Source organism: Enoplosus armatus, chromosome 18 (genome assembly GCF_043641665.1).
Source record: "Enoplosus armatus isolate fEnoArm2 chromosome 18, fEnoArm2.hap1, whole genome shotgun sequence".
Lineage (NCBI taxonomy): Eukaryota > Metazoa > Chordata > Actinopteri > Centrarchiformes > Enoplosidae > Enoplosus > Enoplosus armatus.
Genome location: NC_092197.1, coordinates 462,403 through 484,976, shown reverse-complemented (window position 1 = coordinate 484,976; position 22,574 = coordinate 462,403). Strand labels below are relative to the sequence as shown.

At 45.7% G+C, this 22,574-nt stretch overlaps 2 protein-coding genes across 2 annotated transcripts; both read left to right on the top strand.

Annotated features, from left to right (window-relative positions):
• Positions 1 to 1,615: 1,615 nt before the first annotated feature.
• lmbrd2b (LMBR1 domain containing 2b) lies at positions 1,616 to 10,936 on the top strand. The gene is made up of 18 exons (XM_070924777.1): positions 1,616 to 1,742; positions 3,548 to 3,765; positions 3,856 to 3,968; positions 4,349 to 4,450; positions 4,557 to 4,724; positions 4,900 to 5,110; positions 5,196 to 5,270; positions 5,340 to 5,453; positions 5,854 to 6,037; positions 6,736 to 6,917; positions 7,780 to 7,913; positions 8,419 to 8,524; positions 8,610 to 8,707; positions 9,053 to 9,156; positions 9,262 to 9,308; positions 9,852 to 9,966; positions 10,051 to 10,177; positions 10,270 to 10,936. Exons 2-18 carry the CDS (start codon positions 3,592 to 3,594, stop codon positions 10,331 to 10,333), a joined length of 2,118 nt encoding a protein of 705 aa, XP_070780878.1. The 5' UTR covers positions 1,616 to 1,742; positions 3,548 to 3,591; the 3' UTR covers positions 10,334 to 10,936.
• A 4,187-nt stretch (positions 10,937 to 15,123) lies between these two features.
• cfap53 (cilia and flagella associated protein 53) lies at positions 15,124 to 22,287 on the top strand. The gene is made up of 8 exons (XM_070925214.1): positions 15,124 to 15,192; positions 17,839 to 18,068; positions 18,486 to 18,659; positions 18,907 to 19,210; positions 19,662 to 19,880; positions 20,801 to 21,017; positions 21,683 to 21,785; positions 21,869 to 22,287. The coding sequence occupies exons 1-8, from the start codon at positions 15,124 to 15,126 to the stop codon at positions 22,110 to 22,112; spliced, it is 1,560 nt and encodes a 519-aa protein (XP_070781315.1). The 3' UTR covers positions 22,113 to 22,287.
• Positions 22,288 to 22,574: the final 287 nt, after the last annotated feature.

Here is a 22,574-nt window from a genome sequence, read left to right as displayed (position 1 = left end):
TCGGAGCTGCCTCTCCAGCTTCAGGGCTCAGATGGTAAAAGACGGACGTGTATTTTGGTCCTCACACATGTATAAATAATCCACAGCACTTTAAACTGTATCCTCTGACTCACTGAAGCCTGTGAACAGACCTGAGAGCTGCTCTCAGCTCCATGAATGAGCTGAAGTTGTTGTTAATACGTTGGAAACTGGGTCTAATTCTGTCTGTGTTGACCACATCATAATGGAAGCAAACAGTTATATTATATTACACAGACAGAAAGACAAGCAGCACACATTATCAGTGTGCAGCATGACATCAAGTTATGTCAGTCAGTCAGAGACTAAAAGGCTTATTTTGGCCTCTGTTGACCTCACAAGTAATATGGAACGAAGTTAGGAAATAACCTGCCGAGTTTTTGGTGGCTGATCATGTAATTATTTGCTCAGGGATAAACCTACTGAACGATGAAGTTCAAGAGGGGAAAGACCAGGTTTATGATAAGTTACACGATAAGGACTCTGTCCCTGACTGCACCAGGTTTGACCTGAAAATAGGCTCTGTCCTCATCAGTGTGGCTGAAGCCAAGCTGGTCTGTGATGAATGTGACAGCAACAGGAGTGAAACATTAATCGCAGGTCGATCACAGCTGTACACTCTGTCGTGTTTTGTCCAGCTGAGCTCTCATCTGTACGTTCTGAAATAGCTGACATGGACCAGACGGGTGGTGTTAAAACTAAGAACTGTTGGATCAAGTTTGACCTTATGAGGCCAAACAGACAGCAGAACTTTGTGACACTCAGAATTACTAAGTGAAAATCTTTATTTTTGGAATAATAAGAATAATAAAGAGGACAATTATATATTTCTATCATAAAAGAACTGTATAATTTTATCACTATATTTGGAAAACAGCCTCTAAAATCTTTTAATTTAATTTTATCTTATGGTTAAAAGATAAGTTAGAGGAAGTTTTCTTCTCTGCAGACTCCCAGAAACCTTCAGGTGTATTCACTTTAGGGAATCTACAGCAATGCATCATATTCTATAAGATCACCTCATGTATAATTTCCCCCGGGGATCAATAAAGTATTTCTGATTCTGATGTTTGTGGCGTTGCGACTAAAAGTCAACTTTTCATGAGCTCAGAAAAACCCTGAACAGAAGCCCTGTCTCCAGCTGATCCAAGGAGGCTTTAAATAGTTTATTCTTCCTTCAGTTCATCACAAACATCTGGAGATACTTGGTTTTCACAGGACAGGAAGTAACTAAAGCTATCAGATGATTGTAGTGCAGTAAAAAGTACAATATTACCTCTGACATGTGGCGCAGTAGGAGAAGAATGCTGCATAAAATGGAAATACTCAAGCAAAGTACAAGTACCTCAAATGTGTACTGTTACATTACACCTCTGTATATTAACAGTGACTGTAGTCGTCGATGTTTCGTCCGGCGGGGGCAGTAACACCCCCAGTGACGTCTAAACTACCAAATAAAGAAGTAGAAAGAAGAAGCTGGTCTGGCGCTTTCATACTACTGCGCACGCGCTGGGCCTCTGGGTGCTGTCTCTGACGTCACTGTCCTCTCCCGTCACCTCCTCCCGGTTCAGCAGGATGTGACTGATGCTAACCAGCAGCCAGGAACCGGGTGGTTTATTGAGGTAAACACAGCGGAGTTGAAGCCCACAGTCTTCTGAGGGGAATAACGTTACTGAGCGCCTTTCTTTCCTCTCGAAGCTGCAAAAACCAACTCCTAAATCACGGTAAGACGCGGCTCTGCTGTTATTTAGCTAACTTAGCCAACATTAGCTAGCTGTCATGTTAACGTAACGTTAGCTAGCTGACGTTCCTGGTTATCTGGGCGTTGAACAGCGAGCCAGTGGAGTCCTCTTCACCCGAAACACACAGTGACTGCATTTGACTTTTATTAACCCTTTAATGTGTTGATGAATGTCTCTGAAAGGCTGCTGCGCGTGAAGACAGTCTGTCCAGCTGTTTCATGTCACGTTTAACATCTGCTATCCGTCTTATTCTGACTAGCTGGGTCCCACATCACGGCACATGATCAATAATTCACTTATTATGGGATGTGGTATTGAAGCTACACACAGACAGTCCTTCATAAGCTTTACAACAACTCTACCACCGATTTATGTCTTAACGTACAAGAAGTTACAGCAACAACAACAGGGAACTCTGTGATCCGGGTTTTAATACCTTCTGAAAGATTTTGGACTACATGAAGCTGCTTTAAAGGGTCACTGCACCGGGACTGCAGTCGGGAGGGAGGTTGCAAAGTTTGACAGAATATCCCCGATGATAGTGATGTCATCATGATGTCATTAAATCACCTCCAACTGCTGACCTCACGTCTGGAGACCCCAGGAATTGAAGTACTAAATGGCTTGAGTAGAAACCCATTGAGATTAGATATGCATGAATTAATCTCCCATCGGATCCAATGGGGTCTATGTAGCTTCTACTAATATAATAATAGCATTGATATTAACGGTCTGATCACATATCTGCATCAATGATAATGAAATATTCAAGTCTGATCCACATCTCTCAGGTCTGCCTTCAGACTCAGTAAAGATTTGTGAGAACTCCTCTCAGGGAGCAGCTTCTCTACGTCACGGATCACAGACACTTTGGGTCTCAGGTGGCTCTAAGAACGGGTCTGTTTTGTTATCATTCAGAGTTTCTTTGAACGAATCACGACCATTGTGCTGCTACGTAACCTCAGTCCCTCACTGAGATGTAATGAAAGTGTCCTAACAGTGATTACTGGTTTGAGTGGTCCTGCTGCCTGTGGACCCAGTGCCCCCATCCCCCCCTGGAATAACACAAAGACCCTTTCATGGTTTACAGGTCAGCATGCTTCTGTTGGAGGGTCCCAACTCTTTAATGATTCTGAGAGATAAAGCTTCTCAGTATTATGTATAGCAGCAGTAATTGGGTGAAGCGTAGCAGCATCATCATCATCATCACTGCAGTCAGCTGGTGTTTCACAGGCAGTAATGCTGAATGTTTTATAGTTTTTATGGCATGTTGCTGTTACTACATTGTTAACTATGGAGTCAACCCGCAGCCCTGAGGTCACATGGTGTAAACCAGTGGGTGTTTTTATGATGATGATTGGCTGCTCACAGCTCTGTCACTCTGGTTCAGCAGTAGTTTAGTTTATGTCACTAACATTCAGCGTCAGAGCAGAGAACAGAAGCTGGTCGTTCTGCTGTCTGTTTCCATCGCAGGTAGTTTGTAGTTCAGTGTAGTTTGTGAAGTTGACAGCCTGTCATGTTGCTATCCTGCGTCACACTGAAAGACTGAAGAAAATGAGGCTGATCTTGCGGGCTTCTCTGCTAATGATTTGTGCAGCTCTTGTTAGCTTAGCACAGATATGTTGGAGATACATAAGAAGCATTGATTTCACCATGTGGGTCCTGATGATGCAGGATGACATCACCAAAACTGTCCAATCAGTGAGTCAGCTGTCAGTGTGTCTTTTATTCACTTGATCTGAACCGAATGAACCAGGTGTGAAACCCTTAAATGTGTTGAATGTCAGTCTCTTGCAGGTTTCTGTGGGGCTGCTGAGAGGAGCGCAGCGGGATGAGTGGGGCTGCTCTGGGTATCGAGATCGTGGTGGTGTTTTTCCTGGCGCTGTTCCTGCTGCACCGATATGGAGACTTCAGGAAGCAGCAGCGCATGGTGTTGTTTGGCACGCTGCTGGCCTGGTATCTGTGTTTCCTCATCGTCTTTATTTTGCCTCTGGATGTCAGCACGGTCAGTTCTGAATGGAGACATCACAAGTCTGTCCCTCAGATACATGAGACAAAAACCTGAACCACGTGTGTCTTTATCTTCTCCTTACAGACCATCTACAAGCAGTGCAAGATAGACCATGAGGAGCACGCTGCTGTTCCCACCGTCAGCCCGTTACCATCCAATCACACGGCAGCAAACACATCTGTCACGCCCACTAAAAGGTTAGTGTTCAACATGTGTCTCCTGGCAGAGGCTGCGTCCTCCTGAGCTGATTGGACTCATTTATTCAGTATGCGTCAGTCTGCAGGGAGGAGGTCCTGAAAGGGTGCACATCACATGTTTTTAAATTGAATGCTGTCAGATGAACATGACGGCCCCAGCCGCATGAGCTGCATACATACCAGATAAAAAGAGATCAATGTAAATGCACATCTCGTCTCGTGTTCTTTACTGGAACAGACAGGAAAGTAACGTGTTCCTTGTCTGATTGTATTTTATGATGCCCCCCTGAATCAGCCTCCTTCTATTAATAACGGCAGTCTTATTTTTGTACCTTTGTAGTGTATCACTGCTCACACCCGTTTCTCGTTCTTCTGCATAGTAGTGTACCAAAGCCATGCTACAAGCCGTGGAGCTACATCCCTGATGGCATCATGCCTGTGTTCTGGAGAGTGGTGTACTGGACGTCCCAGTGTCTCACCTGGTCCGTATGAATCTGCCACACAAACCATGAACATGTGTGCTTTGTTGTATTTGAATTGACCACCGTATAAAACTGGTGTTTTGAAAGGTGTGACTTGTGTTTTCAGGCTGCTGCTGCCCTTCATGCAGTCCTACGCCCGCTCTGGAGGATTCTCCATCACTGGGAAAATTAAAACAGCACTGATAGAGAATGCTATTTATTACGGGACCTACCTGCTCATCTTCGGCTCTCTGCTCATATACGTGGCTGTTCATCCTGAGTGGCACCTGTCCTGGTGAGTGGACTGAGACGAAGGAACGTTTTTTACAAAGAACTAGCCACACGTCGGCTAGTGTGCTGAATTACAGGATAACAACAAGTTAATACCTGCCACAGAGGGTGTAGGAAAAGGAAAATGCCGTCGCTCTGTGTGACAGCAGTTTGGTTTTGTCCCCCCCTGTGTGATTCAGGTACGAGCTTCAGACCATCGGGATCACGGCAGCTAACACCTGGGGCCTGTTCCTGCTGGTGCTGCTGCTCGGTTACGGTTTGGTGGAAATCCCTCGTTCTTACTGGAACGCTTCACGACACGGACACTTACTCATCAAGACGTACTTCAAGGCGTCCAAACTGATGACGGAGAAGGCGGATGCAGAGGAGAACCTGGAGGATGTCATGGAGGTGGGCGTCAGGCAATGGAAGTTACTGTAATGTATGAAATTTTACTTAATTCAGTGTTTTTACTGTGAAGTCTGGTTTGCTGCAGGAGGTGAGAAAAGTCAGTGAATCCATCAAGTATAACCATCCACTGAGGAAGTACATCGATACAATTCTCAGAAAAGTAAGTGGAGTACAACTTCATAGATCACATATGACAGATCAGAGAGATTGATCTGGCTTGTCTCCTCAGTGCCCGGTGGACTACCAGGAGAAGATGGGCAGGAACATGGACGACTACGAGGACTTTGATGACAAACAGAACACCTATCCCAGTGAGAAGAGCCTGGTGAAGCTTCATAAACAGGTGAGAGTAAACTGACCTAACTGTTTTGGGGTTTTGGACCTTTTCAGGACGTTACCTTGGACTTGGATTTCTCGACATTTTATAGACTAAACCATGAATCGAAAATAGTCAACAACTAACAACGACTAACCAACAGAGAGCGATCTGTGGTGGAGGTAGGGTTTGAACCAGAGTAGCGCAGTATCTCAGATGTCTACCTTCATCTTCAACAAAAGGCTGCGGTCACCAGCATCAGATTGTCTTTAACCCTCCGAGGGGCATTTTATTTGCCAGGATGAGATCTAAATCCAGATTGAAGTCTGTTAAAATTGTCATTGTTATTCATGAATGATGTATAAGTCCATCCCATTGTTTACTCCAGTTGTGTATGGTGGACCATGTACCGTGTGTCTGTGTCCAGGTGATCTATGCGGTTCAGAGACACAACAGGACTCGTGTCCAGTGGCAGATCCTCCTGCAGCAGGCCATCCATCTGGAGGATGTAGCCAAGAACGAGACCAGTTCAACCCACCAGTTTGTCCACAGCTTCCCGTCCTCTGAGCCAGCCGGCTGGTTCAGCAGATACGTGTACACGTCGACTGTAGGTGGGTTTGAGTACAGGGCCTATCACTGTTCTGTCGTTTCAAACATTAGTACCAGTGGACCTTTTCTACTTCTACTGTCAAGAGTTCTCATAACCCTCCATGGAATAAGATGTAACCCACAACAAGCAGTGTTAAAGGAGCCCCACCAAAGCAAGACCAAAACTAAGTGAAATAAATACGCTGAAAACAAAAACTGTACTTTAAAAACTAAACAATAATGTTACAAACAAACGAATTACTACGTTTTATTAGACATCCTGAATGCAGCTGTAGAATCACATATTGTATGATCCTGCACTTTTGTAAAAAATACTCCATTACAAGGAGTAACTGCTTAAGTAAAAGTACAGAAGTATTCTCACCAAAATGTACTTAAAAGTATTAGTACTATTGTTTTAACCACTTAATATACAGTTAGCTAGTTTTAACTACCTATCTGTTTTTTAACACAATATTTGTAGTGGTATGTACCCCACATTTGTACTCAAGTAAATGTACTTAGTTACTGTCCACCACTGTAAGTAAACAGCTAAAAGTGTTTTTTAAGGCATTAGATGGACGTAAGTGTTTTGAATGAATGTGCTGTTTTTCTCTAAGCCCAGTTTCAGTGATGGGATCTGATACCTGCAGGGTACTAAAGCTCTGCTTCAGTACTTTTGAGCCTTGCAGTCATGTCCTGTGTGTGTGTGTGTATACAGAGTGGTACTGGGAGTGTCTCCTGAAGCGCTGGTTTTATCGGCTGCTGTCGGTGGTCCTGACTCTGTTCAGCGTGGCCGTGGTCTGGTCTGAGTGCACCTTCTTCAGCACCCGGCCCGTCCTCTCTCTGTTCGCTGTGTTCATCCAGCTGGCTGAAAGAGACTACAACTACCTGTACATCGAGGTGAGACAAGCAGACAGCCTGTGAGGAAGTACACTAGAGCTCCTAGTACAGAAAAGTCAGTACAGTTGTCTCAGCTGATGCATTCTGGGCTGAAAACCACAGGGAATTCTTCCCATGCCGGTTTCACCTCCCACCCAAAGCTTTGCCCTCATCTTGTTTCTGATCTTTCTGTGGCCACAAAGTCCTGTTTCCAGACAGACCAGAGACCACAACAGACAGTGGTTGGTGATAATTAATGTAGAACCTTTTGATGAATTCAGGAACAGCCGGGGGAGGACTAAATGTAGTCACTGTAGGATAGATCCATGTGCCAAACAAGAGGTAGTTCTCTCTGATGGCCCAGGAACTCTCAGGGCAGAGTTTGCAAGGCTGAACGGGGATGTTGAAGTGAAGTTGAAGTATCCGTTGAATTGAAAGTGCTTCGGCTGAATCTTCTACTCCTTTCAGCACCAAGAAACACGATGAAGATGAAGTTTAAGCACTGAAAGCAGTAAATTGTGTATGAATGGTGGAAACTGAGGGACTTTAAAGAGCTGAAGAAGAACTTTTTTGTTCCGGGGTGACGATCAGAGGCCTGAAAGGGTTTGAAGTGTCAGTTGAAGTGTTAGCATTAACATCAGATGAACTCTCAGTTAAAGATTAAGAGATGAAAGAAACTCTCAGTTGACGTGAAACCACTGAAAGCAGTTGAAATGTCACATTCTCACCTGGCCAAACAAACAGAGCTAAAGGAGTTAACGTTTTATGATTCCGTTTTTGTAATATTAAAAATGATTGATCACACACTGTTCAGAACACTGTGATGTGACTGCGAGAGACGTCCAGTTTATCTAACTGGTTTCTGATGACACTTCTCCACCAGATGGCGTGCTTCATCACTATCTTCTTCCTGTGTACCTGCGTTTACTCCACTGTGTTCCGCATTCGGGTTTTCAACTACTACTACCTGGCCTCCCATCACCAGACTGATGCTTACAGCCTCCAGTTCAGCGGCATGTAAGTGAACTCTTTAAGGACTGTAGCTTCTTCTGCCTTTTTATTTTAGTTTCCGGTAACCTCAGATATACATTCAGGAAATTGACGTATAATATGAAACTCAACAAAACATATACATACATACATGCATACATACATACATAGATACATACATACAGGGAGAAAATGAAAACTACTAAGTAACTTTATTCACAGCACCTTTGAAGAGCAGGACGTCACAAAGAGCTGACGCTGTGGCCTCCTCCTCCTCCTCCTCCTTAAGAAAGACTGTAAACTGGATGGATGAGGAGATGGTTTGCTGAAGTTGGAGAAGCTCAACTGTAACTGACAACTAGTGTTTTTGAGTGCTGGTCGGTCCTGATAAGTAAATGTTTTAAAACCCAATAAAAACGAATGGATATGAAAGTCAGGAAACAACAACATGTCATCTGGCTCAGGGGGGAGCCCAGAGAGACTTCCAGTAAATATATATATATGATGCAGACTGTGACTCTTTAACCTGCAGGTTGTTCTGTCGTTTAACGCCTCCTCTGTGTCTGAACTTCCTGGGTCTGATCCACATGGACTCTGCCATCTCCCACCAGCAGAAGGAACAGACGGCCTACACCTCTGTAAGTCCCTTCAGTAACATGTAGCTGTCTGTGGTCAGTGTCAGGTGTGAAGCTCCTACCTGTCTGACTGCTTTTTGTCTTTCAGATCATGGGCTCAATGCGTGTTCTCTCTTTTATTGCTAATGGCTTCTATATCTACTACCCCATGCTGATAGTGATCCTCTGCATCGCCACCTACTTCAGGTGAGACAGGTGACAGCTGGCAGCTCTGCTGAATACATTTAGAGCTCTATTTTCAACAAGCAGCACTCTGAATGTTCACGATTAGTGAGCAGAAGATGGTCAGTTATAGTTAGTTTCAGCAGAAGAGCCACAAACACTTTGTTGACAATCTGCTGATTATATCGAAATAAATACTAGAATGACACAGATGATACACAGCAACAATAACAACTAACAATAGCGGAATAATGCTTCAAATGTTAATAAAATATTAGACACTTTTAACGTGCAGGAACATCTGTAATGAGTCAGTACAGTGACAGTGAGTGCATCTGAACATGTGTTGGTTATAAACTCCTTCCTCAGTTTGGGGACTCGCTGCCTGAACCTTCTGGGCTTCCAGCAGTTTGTGGGTGACAGTGAAATGACCTCTGACCTGATCGACGAGGGCAAGGAGCTGATCCGACGGGGTAAGACTCTGATAACAGTCACATGATGCAGTACAGCGTGTGGCCTGTTAGACGCTGCAGGTCAAACTGCAAATGTGCATTCAAGAATCGATGTTCTCTTTACAGAGAAAAGGAAGCGGCAGAGGATTGAAGATGGAGAGAACAGACGGAGAGTGAGTAAAGACCTCCTCCAAGGCTACAGGAGACTCTACTTTTATTTTGACAAAAAAACGTTTTGTTTTTATCTGAGGTCTTTAAAACTTCAGCCAAACTATAGATATTCTGCTTAACAAGAAAAAACTCACAGAAACTGCCACGAGAAGCATAAATGCAGTTTATTGATATTTACAGGATCTCGTCTCGAAATAGAATTTCAGCAGGACAAACACTAAAGCCTCCTCAGGGGGGCGCCAGGGAGCTGCAGGGGAGGCAAAGATACTGCAGGAGGTGAATTAGATTCAAAAATCTCCCTCCTTCTCAGAGTCATAACTCCATCAGATCATGAAACACATGTTGAATCATTCAGTGTGACGTCCACATCCAGAGGTGGTCATCCTCTCTGACGTCCATCAGAACAAACCTCCAGAAATCCACTCAGACATCAGAGAGAAAGACGCTGCAGAACCTGCCTGAGAGTCCTCCTGTTTTTCAGTTTCCTTCAGTGTCTCAGTGATCACTGATGGTTGTCTGTCCGTGCGTGCGTGCGTGTGTTGCAGGAGTGGAAGGAGCGCTATGGAAACCAGAGGGAGGACTACACTGCGAGGAACAGGAGCAGTCATGAAATGAAGGAGACTAGTTACTCAGACACCGTGACCCCCAGCAACAACAGACGTAGGTCCACACCGTCTCCTCTCTCAGATGACGACTGTTAGTAACAGGGTTGATTCCTGCTGACAGCTGTTGTCTGTTGAACAGAGGCTAAATATTCTCGTTCTGGGAGTCGGGCAGAGAGGGACTGCATCGAGCTGCTGCAGGACGCTGAACCTTTAGACTTCAACGCTGACTCTCTGACAGACGACCCTCTGGACGCAGAGGCTGGCAGGTAAAGATGATCACAGACACACCTGTACCTGATGCAGGAGCCTGCGTCACCACGTCACTTTCACTTGTGTGATTTGTTGTTTGGTCTTTCAGACATGCAGGAGGACGGTATCTGTCCATGTCGTCGTCTCGGAGCCGAATTTTCGACGACGTCTGACGAGGACAAGAAATCTGAAGGGGGGCCACAAACTGGAACACATGAACGCCACGGTCTACACATCCACCTGCATCCACTTGTATCCACCTGCATCCACCTGCAGGGAGTGAATGCACCACACACCCTCCATGTCCCAGCTCACTGGCTGCTTCCTCATCTCCCAGGATGCATGGTAATTAATAAACCAGGTGACGTGCATCAGTGCAGTCACCTGGAGATATCTTCATAATCACTTTGCATCAGGTTTGTCCAGCTGTGCTGCAGGAGAGCGAAGGCCCTTTTTGAGGATATTAATGCTACAAAAGCTCCATAAACCCTCTGATAATGACCCCCCCCCCCCCAGGCAGGAGTCGCTCTAACTGAGCATGCTCGTGAATGTGAGTCTGCAGCAGCTGCATGTCGACTCGTCACATCACTAATGAAGTAGAGTTTATTTATGTTTTTTATTCTTGGTCTTAAATGTCGTACATTTATTTATCTGGATGTCATGGTAGAAACTTAGATTCTAATCATGTAAGAAGGTCTGATTTTCACCACATAGAAGCTGTAATCACTTCAATCACTACTGAATACTTCATGTTGTGAGAATAAAATGTCCCTGAATTTAAAGCATTGAAGTATTTTATTTTGAAAACCATCTGTGTGAACTGATGTGGTTTGAATTTACAGACGTTCATGTTGGATTTTAAAAAGTAAAGAAATCCTTTTGCTCAATTGTTTACCTTATTGTTTTTATTTATTATTTATTCACACACCAGTCTGACCAGTCTGTTGGCCTCTGAGCAGCTCCTCTGGGGTTACCTGCCTTGCCGTTCAAACTCAATAGATTGTCGATTGACCGCTGCCTCGATGTCCAAGGTTGACTTTCGGTGTTCAGTTCCTTTTCTGAATTTGTGAATCCTCCTAAATACAAAGTCAAACCACATCCTGTTCAGTCAGACAGACGCTTTAAAGGAAAATACTTGAATCATTTACATTCAGTGGTTTTTAAATGTCTATATTAAGTATTAAGTAGTGATTCAGTTCCAGGCATTCAGCTGCGTATTAGATTAAAAACAGTTTTATTTGCCTCCATACTCCAGCTTTAATTTGACAGGGTGTCATTTGACTTCCTTTGTGTTCCTTTAGACGCCATGGTGGAAGAAACCATGTGCTTGTTGTGCTCTTCAACCACCTGAAGCTGTTTATTTTCTCCATATTGAGTTCAAATGGTTCTAAATGTGCCACTTTTTTTTCAAACTGCCATACATTTGTCACCTTGAAATGAAAATGGCAGATGTTTCTTTAACCCCCTGAGGTTTGAACTGTAAATACATGCTGACGGAAACAAGTGGCCTTTAAAGGGCCGTCCCTGTGTTCACAGCTCCTCTTCCTCACAGCTCCTCTCCCTCTCTGAGAGTCACATGTTCAGATGGAAGCCACTCTCATGTCTGTACAGGCAGAAGCGGCATAGCTTAGCTTAGCATAAAGAGTGGAAACAGGGGGAAACAGCTAGCCTGGCTCTAAAGCTCCGATGAACACGTTTTATCTGGTTTGTTTCATCTGGACAGAAACGGGAAGTTTATTTGCTGGAACAACTGGAGCAGTTACTTCCTGGAGTTTTGTCGTCACCTGAGGTTGAAAAGGATCATGATAAATATTCGAAATATGACTAAGTTATAATGTTCACTGCATGCCTCATTTCCTGTGGATTCCTTGTGTGTAGCAAAGCAATCTGAATGACCTGTAGGAATGGCAGACTCCGCCACTAACAGTGAAAACCACATTATAGAGAGGGAATGACAGAATGTAAATATTTCTGACGGTGTCAAACACTGGATTTAATGTCATGAAGAATTTCATTTGAAACAAACCAGATGCAACATGTCATCGAGCTTTGGAGGCACTTCCTGCTTCCTGTTTCCTGTTTCCTGCTGCTTTGCAAAACAAATAAAAACACAGGTCTGGCCCTTTAAATATGTTTAGCATGTAGCGTTAGCTTTGGTGTCGATGGAGAGATCCTGCTGGCCGGTTCAGCTGAGCGTCTTTCAATAAACTTCACAGTTCATCATGAGGAGAAACTGACCTGAGACCAGTGACGATGTCCACACCATCGTGTATATATGTACGATATCTTTTTGTATTATATGACGCACAGAAAGCGTGAAAGTGACTTTGTATTTACTGTATTTCTTGGTAACTCTTCCTCACTTCCTGGTTGGTGTTTCAGTGTGACTCTGGTGATGAAGTGTTTCCTGTCCTGAATATCTGAATATTTATTGTCTGTCTTGATCCCAGCACTCTTCTCTCTGCAGATATAAGTAGTTGTTATTTACAGTCGTGAATTATTGATAGAACAGATGATGTATGTTTCACTCTGCTGCCAGTGTTGTGTCAATAAAAACGATCAGAGATACAGAGCATGAGCTCCTGTTTATTATCACACCGGGAAGTTATTCGCTTGTTTTTCATTCTAAAAGGAATTCTGTGTTTAAGTCAAGTCAGTGTTTATGATCTCTTAATAAATATCTGGTGCATCGATCAGAATGGTCTACAGATACACTGGTTCAGCCAGCCCTGGAGGAAGAAAGAGATCTGAGAAGGACAAGGATCAGGATCTGGACCCCTGGAAGACCTGCATACAGCTGCCACCATGAGCAGCACTGTGACGTCCTCCACAGACACCATGACACGGTGCTCGTGTTCTACAACAAAGTTCCTGTCAAGTTTCAAGTCTCAGCTGCAGCTTTTTGATTTGGATTCAACTTTAAAGTGAAACGTCAGCGGCGAGGGTGGAAACAATGGACGACAAATAAGAGCTCAAAGAGTCTCGGTCTGTCTCTGTCTCTCTCTCTGTCTCTGTCTGTCTCTCTCTCTCTCTGTCTCCGTCTTTCTCTCTCTCTGTCTCTGTCTCTCTCTCTGTCTCTTTGTCTCTCTCTCTCTGTCTCTTTGTCTCTGTCTCTTTGTCTCTCTTTGTCTCTCTCTCTCTGTCTCTGTCTCTCTGTCTCTGTCTCTCTCTCTGTCTCTTTGTCTCTCTCTCTCTGTCTCTTTGTCTCTCTCTCTGTCTCTTTGTCTCTCTCTCTCTGTCTCTTTGTCTTTGTCTCTCTCTCTCTGTCTCTTTGTCTCTCTCTGTCTCTCTCTCTCTCTGTCTCTGTCTCTCTGTCTCGGTCCACTTGGACTTCCTGATTGAGAAGATTAAGGAGAAAGGAGACGCAGGCTGTTGGTTCTCGTAGTTTAATGTTTCGTTACCGATAGTTACAGATGAACATCACTGCTGAATCATGTTTGGATCCACGTCAGTGAAAGCAGAGCCAGGATTTATAGCAGCTGATTGATTCACCGCCCACCTCACGTTCAGCTCCATCACCACATCAGAACACAGCTGTCAGCTAACAGCTCTGGTGTTAAATGAAGTGAGGACGCCCCCTGGTGTTTCATGTTGAGTACAACAATATATGAGACAAACGCTGCTGTTGATGGTGTCTGTAGTGGCCACTAGAGGGAGTCCTGAATCCTGCAGAGTTACTGAGGACTGAGCTGAAACAGGAAACACAGACATGTTGAAAACCTCTTCGGGCTGTATTACAGACGGATCTGATGAGTAGAAAACTAAAAGAGCTCAGAGAACGTGCATGTGGAGAGAAATCCGTCTGTCTGACTCCAGAGACTCTGAGGACAGACAGGCAGCTTGTGTGTCTCCTCTGTCTTATTTCATGACTCTCCCTCTTCATGTGAGGCTGCAGTGTGTCCCTCTGTGGTTGTTGGTGGAGTACTTTGAACCACTGATGTTCTAAATACAGTTAAGCATTATAAATACAGATGGTCATATAAAACTCATGTTAAACATCGGAAACAGAAACGGAACATCATACAATCCACCACACTGTCTGGTCTGGACTCTGGACTCCGGACTCCGGCTTTAACAGTTACATGAGTCAGCAGGGCTCTCTGCGTCTGATCCTTCCATTTCGTTTTTTATGGGCTGCTTTGCTAATTATGTATTATTATTTAAACCTGGGTTAATCTTATCAAAGTCAGTGAGGTCAGTAAGAATCACACAGTTTTCATTTGCAGCTGTGACGTGTCCTTCAGGTGGCGCGAGCTGCATGTCACGAACACAGACAGTAGAAACTTTTAATAATGATCGACTTTATTTATTCAGCTGATTAAAGAGGACACGTGTGTTGGGGAGCATCTGTTTCTTTCATTTAAAGACTCGCAGGTACCAGAAGCCTGAAGGACAGACATCAACTACACTCCCAAGGTGCATCGCGGCACCAAACGGCCAATCACAGAGCTCCACGTCCTGTCGCGTGTCCCGCTGACGGCTGTCTGTCTGTCTGGTCTGTAAAAACCTGATAAACCGGTTTGAATGAGTCCATCTGAATTCGGGATCCGTTTGGGGTCAATTTGAACTCACAGCTGCAACGAAGCGTTTGAATTCGTTACTTTGATTCCCGCCTCTGACTGGCTTCGTCTCCACAGCAACGGCGTAGAGGCTCATGGGTATTGTAGTGTGACGTGGACGCGTCCGCCATGACGGACAAAACATGAATCCTTTGAAACGGAGCGTAAATGAAACCACGGGCTGAATATGAAGATAAATACGATTTAAATGAGTCACAACATGAACTCTGAGTCGGTCCAGGTGACGGCGAGGCGGGAAACACCCGCTCCTCCACCAGCAGGGGCGCTGTTGTCTCCCTCGCGTCTCCATGTTTGTGGTTACCATGGTAACCGAACGCCTTTCGTGTCTGTGTTGTTTCAAGCAGCTCGTGTCTGTGAGACTGAAGTCTTAAAGTGATTTTAAAATGCTGCTGAGTCCAAGAAGAACAAGATGGCGGGAGGTGACGGGACCGACGCCTCATTCAGTGGCTGTGGTGAGACACACACACCGACACACACACACCGACACACACACACCGACCCACACACACACCGACCCACACACATCAACACACACACACCGACACACACACACACACCGACCCACACACACCGACCCACACACACACCGACACACACACACCGACACACACACATCGACACACACACACCGACACACACACACCGACACACACACACCGACACACACACACACCGACACACACACACCGACACACACACACACCGACACACACACACCGACACACACACATCAACACACACACACCGACACACACACACACACCGACCCACACACACCGACCCACACACACACCGACACACACACACCGACCCACACACACCGACACACACACACCGACACACACACACACCGACACACACACACACCGACACACACACACCGACCCACACACACCGACCCACACACACCGACACACACACACCGACACACACACACACCGACACACACACACCGACACACACACACACCGACACACACACACCGACACACACACATCAACACACACACACCGACACACACACACACACCGACCCACACACACCGACCCACACACACACCGACACACACACACCGACCCACACACACCGACACACACACACCGACACACACACACACCGACACACACACACACACCGACCCACACACACCGACCCACACACACACCGACACACACACATCAACACACACACACCGACACACACACACCGACCCACACACATCGACACACACACACCGACCCACACACATCAACACACACACACACACACCGACACACACACACGCACCGACACACACACACACACACCGACCCACACACATCGACACACACACACACCGACACACACACATCAACACACACACACCGACACACACACACACCGACCCACACACACCGACCCACACACATCGACACACACACACCGACCCACACACACCGACCCACACACACACCGACACACACACACCGACACACACACACCGACCCACACACATCAACACACACACACACACACCGACACACACACACGCACCGACACACACACACACACACCGACCCACACACATCGACACACACACACACCGACACACACACATCAACACACACACACCGACACACACACACACCGACCCACACACACCGACCCACACACACCGACCCACACACACACCGACACACACACACCGACACACACACACCGACCCACACACATCAACACACACACACCGACACACACACCGACCCACACACACACCGACCCACACACACACCGACACGCACACCGACACACACCGACACACCGACACACACATCAACACACACACACACACCGACACACACACACCGACCCACACACACACACACACACACCGACCCACACACATCAACACACACACACACCGACACACACACACACACACACACACCGACCCACACACATCAACACACACACACACCGACACACACACACACACACACCGACCCACACACATCAACACACACACACCGACCCACACACATCAACACACACACACCGACACACACACCGACACACACACACACAGGCTGACACACACACACACACACACACGACACACACGCTTACACACACACACACGCTGACACTCACAGACACGACACACACACGCTGACACTCACAGACACGACACACACACGCTGACACACACACACACGCTGACACTCACAGACACACACCGACACACACATACACGCACACACACACGCTGACACACACACACACGCTGACACACACCGACACACACATACACACACACACACACGCTGACACACACACACACACGCTGACACACACACACACACGCTGACACACACACACACACACGCTGACACACACACACACACACACACATGCGCGCGCTGACACACACACACACACACACACACGCTGACACACACACACACACGCTGACACACACACATGCGCGCGCGCTGACACACACACACACACACACACGCTGACACACACACACGCTGACACACACACACACACACACGCTGACACACACACATGTGCGCGCGCTGACACATAAAGCTTGTTAAAGAATCAGAATCAGAAACTGTTTATTGCCAAGTAACATACATTACAAGGAATTTGCTGTGGTCTGAAGGTGCTATTGTTTTGAAAACAAATAAGTAGAATATAAAAGCTAAAATAAGAATAAGAATAAAAATAAAAATAAGATAAGATAAATAACAACAGTGCAGTGACCAGAATAAAATAAAGTGTCCAGGTAAAGTGTCCGTTAATGTAATGCAATGTAATTATTATTGTTATTAGTTACCTGGCGATCAGTCGCCCTCCATATTCACACTGATGGTTAATGTAAATACAGGTTATGTAATAATGAGTTTAACATGTTTCCTCTGGTTGGAAGATGAATCTCCCCTTGTGGATAATAAAGTTCAGATTTAAAATACAGGAAAACACATCCGTCATGATTTATGTTTAACCACGTTTGATTGACAGCCTGCTGACATCAGCTGAGTGTGATCAGACTGATTAGAATATTGATAAATCCTCTAAAAGAGCGTTTGTGTCATTTCTGCGTCCAACAGAGAGCAAAGTTCCCGTCGTCGAGGCCGGCAGACCGGCTGATCCTGGAGAGACAGAAACAGGATGCGGCCCGAGACAAAGTCCTGGAGTTCACAAAGTACCAGCAGACCTGCGACGTCAAGAACTCGTGGCTGAAGAGTTCAGACGGCCGTTTCCTGAGAGGGACCGTCGAGAGACGAGTCCGAGCAACTCTGAACCAGCAGGAGGTCCACATCCAGGAGAGGAGGGACAGGTTTGTCTGTCAGAGACACCTCATCTGGTCTTACTATTATTCACCTGTGATGTGAAGTACATTTACTCGAGTACTTTTATGTTATCTTGTACTTCTACTCCTCCACCTCTCAGAGGAAACATTGTACGACATTTACTGTGTGCTGTTTACCGTGTACTTTCACTGCTGATACTGTAAATACATGAAGCTGATGACACCACTGTATACTTCTGTGATCTGAGGACCTGTCTCCACCTGTCTGTCTCCACCTGTCTGTCTCCACATGTCTGTCTCCACACGTCTGTCTCCACCGTGTGTCTCCACACGTCTGTCTCCACATGTCTGTCTCCACATGTCTGTCTCCACCTGTGTGTCTCCACACGTCTGTCTCCACATGTCTGTCTCCACCCGTGTGTCTCTACCTGCCTGTCTCCCCAGGCTGCGTGTGCTGTTGGAGGTGGAGGAGCAGCAGCTCCTGCAGGAGATGGAGGAGCAGACAGAGACTTTGGTGGAGAGACAGGCGAAGATGAGAGAACGAGCTAAAACCCTGAGAGAGAGGAGAGAGACAGACAGACAGCAGCTGGTCTCAGACAAGCTGGAACAACTCTTCAGGTAAACATGTTTCTCTTCCTCCAGATTTTCACATTAAAAGTTTTGCAGCCTCCCCTTTATTGGTAGGCTTTTAATATGAAAACCAGGAAGTGTTGAGTTGTGTTAACATGGATCAGAAGAAAAGAGGTTTCTGTGAAAGATAGAAAGTGACTTACATGAGGGTTTATGACAAGTCCAGGACCTGAGTAGTCCAGGACCTGAGTCGTACCTGTACGGAGTCAGTTAGTGACTTTCAGAGTGTTTCCAGGGAGCAGTGTGAGGAGCTGCGGACCGTCCAGAGCAGACGCAGAGAGCAGCAGGTGTGTTTGGAGCGAGCCGCTCAGGTGAGGAGCCGACAGGAGCGTCTGCAGCTGCAGCAGCAGGAGAACCAGATGTTCGATGAGCTGTGGGAGGCCGATCGCAGAGCCAAGGAGGAGCGAGAGACGCAGAGGCTGCAGAGGCAGCGGCACAGAGACCTGCGGCAGCTGGACTTCATCAAGACTCAGATGGAGGCAGCAGAGCAGCAGAGACGGCAGCACAGAGAGCTGAGAGAGGAGGAGGCTCGACTCATGGTTCGTATCGTTCAAACACTCGTCATCTAAACACATCTGTCATTTCTCTGATGGAACTCTATTTAAAACTTTATTGACTCAAACTTTTCAAAACATTTCTGCTCAGATCCAAAACTTAAACTTGAGTTGAAAAGTCGAGTTTCTCAAATTGAGTCGATTAAAGTCAGACACTAAAATTCAAACGTGAGGATCAATCAGACGTGGAGTCAGGTGATGATCAGTCAGTCATGTGACCCAAAACAAGTTCAGATGAGGTGGAACCTCAGACGGCTGAATTTTCTGATGGTTTTCAAAGTAAAATAGTTCAGTGCTGTAAGTTCTGAGTTGTTTAACGTTGTCATGGTTACATTCACAGCTGCTCATTCTCTCTTTTCTCTCTCATGGTCTCTCATGGTCTCTGGTGGTCTCTGATGGTCTCTGGTGGTCTCTGATGGTCTCTGGTGTCGTCCAGCTCCAGCAGCAGGAGATGGAGCGGCTGCAGCAGCAGCGGCTGCAGCGGCAGAAGCTCCAGGATCAGCAGACCCGGCGTCGGCAGCTGGATCAGGGTCTACGGCTGAAGATGAAGCGTCTGTCCAGAGAGCAGCAGGACGAGCTGCAGCTGGACATGGACATCCTGCAGACGCTGCTCAGACAGGAAACTGATGAGAAACAGGAAGCTGCTCAGAGGAAGGTAAGCACACCTGGACAGGTGTACAGTTCAACATGTTTAACTGCAGCTGATTTTATTATCTATTATACGTAGTAATGGAAGAAGTACTCAGATCAGTCAAGTAAAAGTACCAATACCACAGTGTAAAAATACTATTACAAGTAAAAATCCTGCATTCAAAATAAATGTTACAGCTAAATGTACTAAAAGTATTAAAAGTAAAGGTACTCATAATGTGGGATGGCTCCTCACAAAATATGAATGATCTACAAAGCATTAATAGATCATTAATAAATATTAAGAAGCCATAATTTTAATGTTAAAGATGGAACTAATGTGATCCACCTTAAATACTGTTTTGCTAATAATCAAGTAACCAGTAACTAAAAGTGTGTTTTATAAACATTGTGTTTCAGCACATTTGAGCAGAGGTAGAAGTACATTTACTCATGTACTTTGGAGGTACTTGTACTTAACTTTTATGTTACTTGACACTTACCAAACAAACTTATAAAATAAGATGTATTTTTATAGATTTATTACAAAGTACAAACTATCCAAGTCTCCTCTTGAATAAAAGTACTTTGTTAGTACTGCAGTACTCAGTGCTGCAGTGAATGTAGTTATTACTACTGACCAGCAGGTGGCCTCTGAATGTTTTGGACATTTTGGAAACAGTGAGAGTCGCTCTTCATGTGAGTGAAGTTCACAAAGTTAAAGTTTCTCAACACAAACGCTTTGTTTCACCAGCTTTAACTTGAACTCCATGTGTCGGTGCACTCGCTGCTTGTAGTGCCTCTCCCCTCACGATGAACGGAGGGTTAAAAAGGTCCTCGTCTCCTCTGAGACACAGTTCAGAGATCAGAACCCCCTCCGTCAGTTTCTGGCTCACAGGCTGGAGGAGTAAGCAGAGGGAACCAACATCTGCGCTCTGTGTTCAGGCTGAGCTGCGCGAGGAGCAGCAGACCTACCGGCAGTATCTGTCTGAAGAGCTGCAGAGGCAGAGGAGGCAGGAGGAGGAGACGGAGCAGCTGATCGAGGAGAAACTGAAGGAGGTCTGGACTGAGAGAGAGAAGCAGAGCCGACTGCAGAGAGAGGTCAGAAACCGACTGATGGAGGAAGTGATGGAGGCTCGAAGTCTGCAGATCCAACACAAGTGTAAGAAGACTAAACTGTGTTTATACAGTTTCACACTTCAGCTGGACTCTCTTCTTGTATATTATTATATTATATCATATGTTATTTATTATTATTATATTATTAAGATGCCTTCATGTTCAGACTCAAAGCTGCAAGTACTGTGTGTGTATTACAGCCTGATATATCTTATTATTATTATTATTATTATTATTATTATTATTATTATTATTATTCATAATAATAATAATAATAATAAAACCCATCAGTGAGCCTCACTGTTTCCTTCATCACCATGAAGACACACACTGTAGTTTATCTGGACTCAGTCCCACACACACCCTCCTGCTGCCACAAACACTCACTAGAGCTCCACATGTGGATTCACCCGCCGCTGAAAATAGTCCCCAACAGATGCACTATTTCCTGCTGTTAGTTTGATAAAAACTCCAGCGAGCAGCTGTTGGAGGGAATGACTGAGCCTTTTAAACATGAAACTGTATATTTGTGAGGAGTTTTTAAAGATTGACGTCTTCAGTAGGAACCAATGAGCTGAGAGCTGAGAGCCACAGACAGGAAGTGAGACAGGACTGAGAGACGGACTGACAGGTGTGTGTGTGTGTGTGTGTGTGTGTGTGTGTGTGTGTGTGTGTGTGTGTGTGTGCGCGCGCGTGTGCATGCTGCAGTGGATCTGAACATGCACAAACAGGTGGAGCTGTCCAAAGAGAGAGACGATCTGAACAGAGTGACGGAGGAGGTCAAGCTGATGGACGAGGAGAAGAGAAGACGGTGCGTCAGCAACACGCTCACATGTTTATCTCCATCCTGTTTCTGTGAGATCAGACTGAAGTGGTCTCTGTTGGTCCTCGCAGTCAGAAGCAGACCTGTGAGGCGTACCGGGCTGACCTGAAGGCTCAGATGAAGCAGCAGCAGCAGCTTCGCTGTGACGAGAGAGCTCAGGCAGAGAGAGAGTACCAGCAGGGTCTGATCCAGCAGGAGCTGTACAACCACAAGAAAGACGAGATCCTGTCCAGACCCACATCCCACACCACCGCCCCCCATCCTTTCAGACGAACAGAGGGATCCAGGTCTGCCTCCAGACACAACCTCACATAGTCAACCTGCGCCACATAACTCTGATGATGAAATAAAAGTCTGTTCCTGCTGTGAGCTTCAGTGAAACACAGTTTTACATTCAGTTTAGGTGAATTAATGTATTATTTATATACCATCAAATGGTCCATCCCACATGACATAACATACAATAATACGACATAGAAATAACTTCAGAATCATTCAGTGGTTCCTGAATCGAAGGAGGGAACAGATAAATATTCTCTTTTCTTAATGAGCAGGCGTCTTCCAGAAACAGCTGGCATGACTTCATGTGCTGTCATCACTAACATCTCAGGAAACAGCTGTTAAATCCATCAACATAATGCTCATTCATCTGTATCAGCAGACAGGGAGACAGACAGACAGGGAGACAGGCAGGTAGGCAGGCAGGCAGACAGACAGACAGGCAGGCAGACATTAGGATCCAGCAGTTAGCATGCTCAAAACATGTCCTCTGCATGT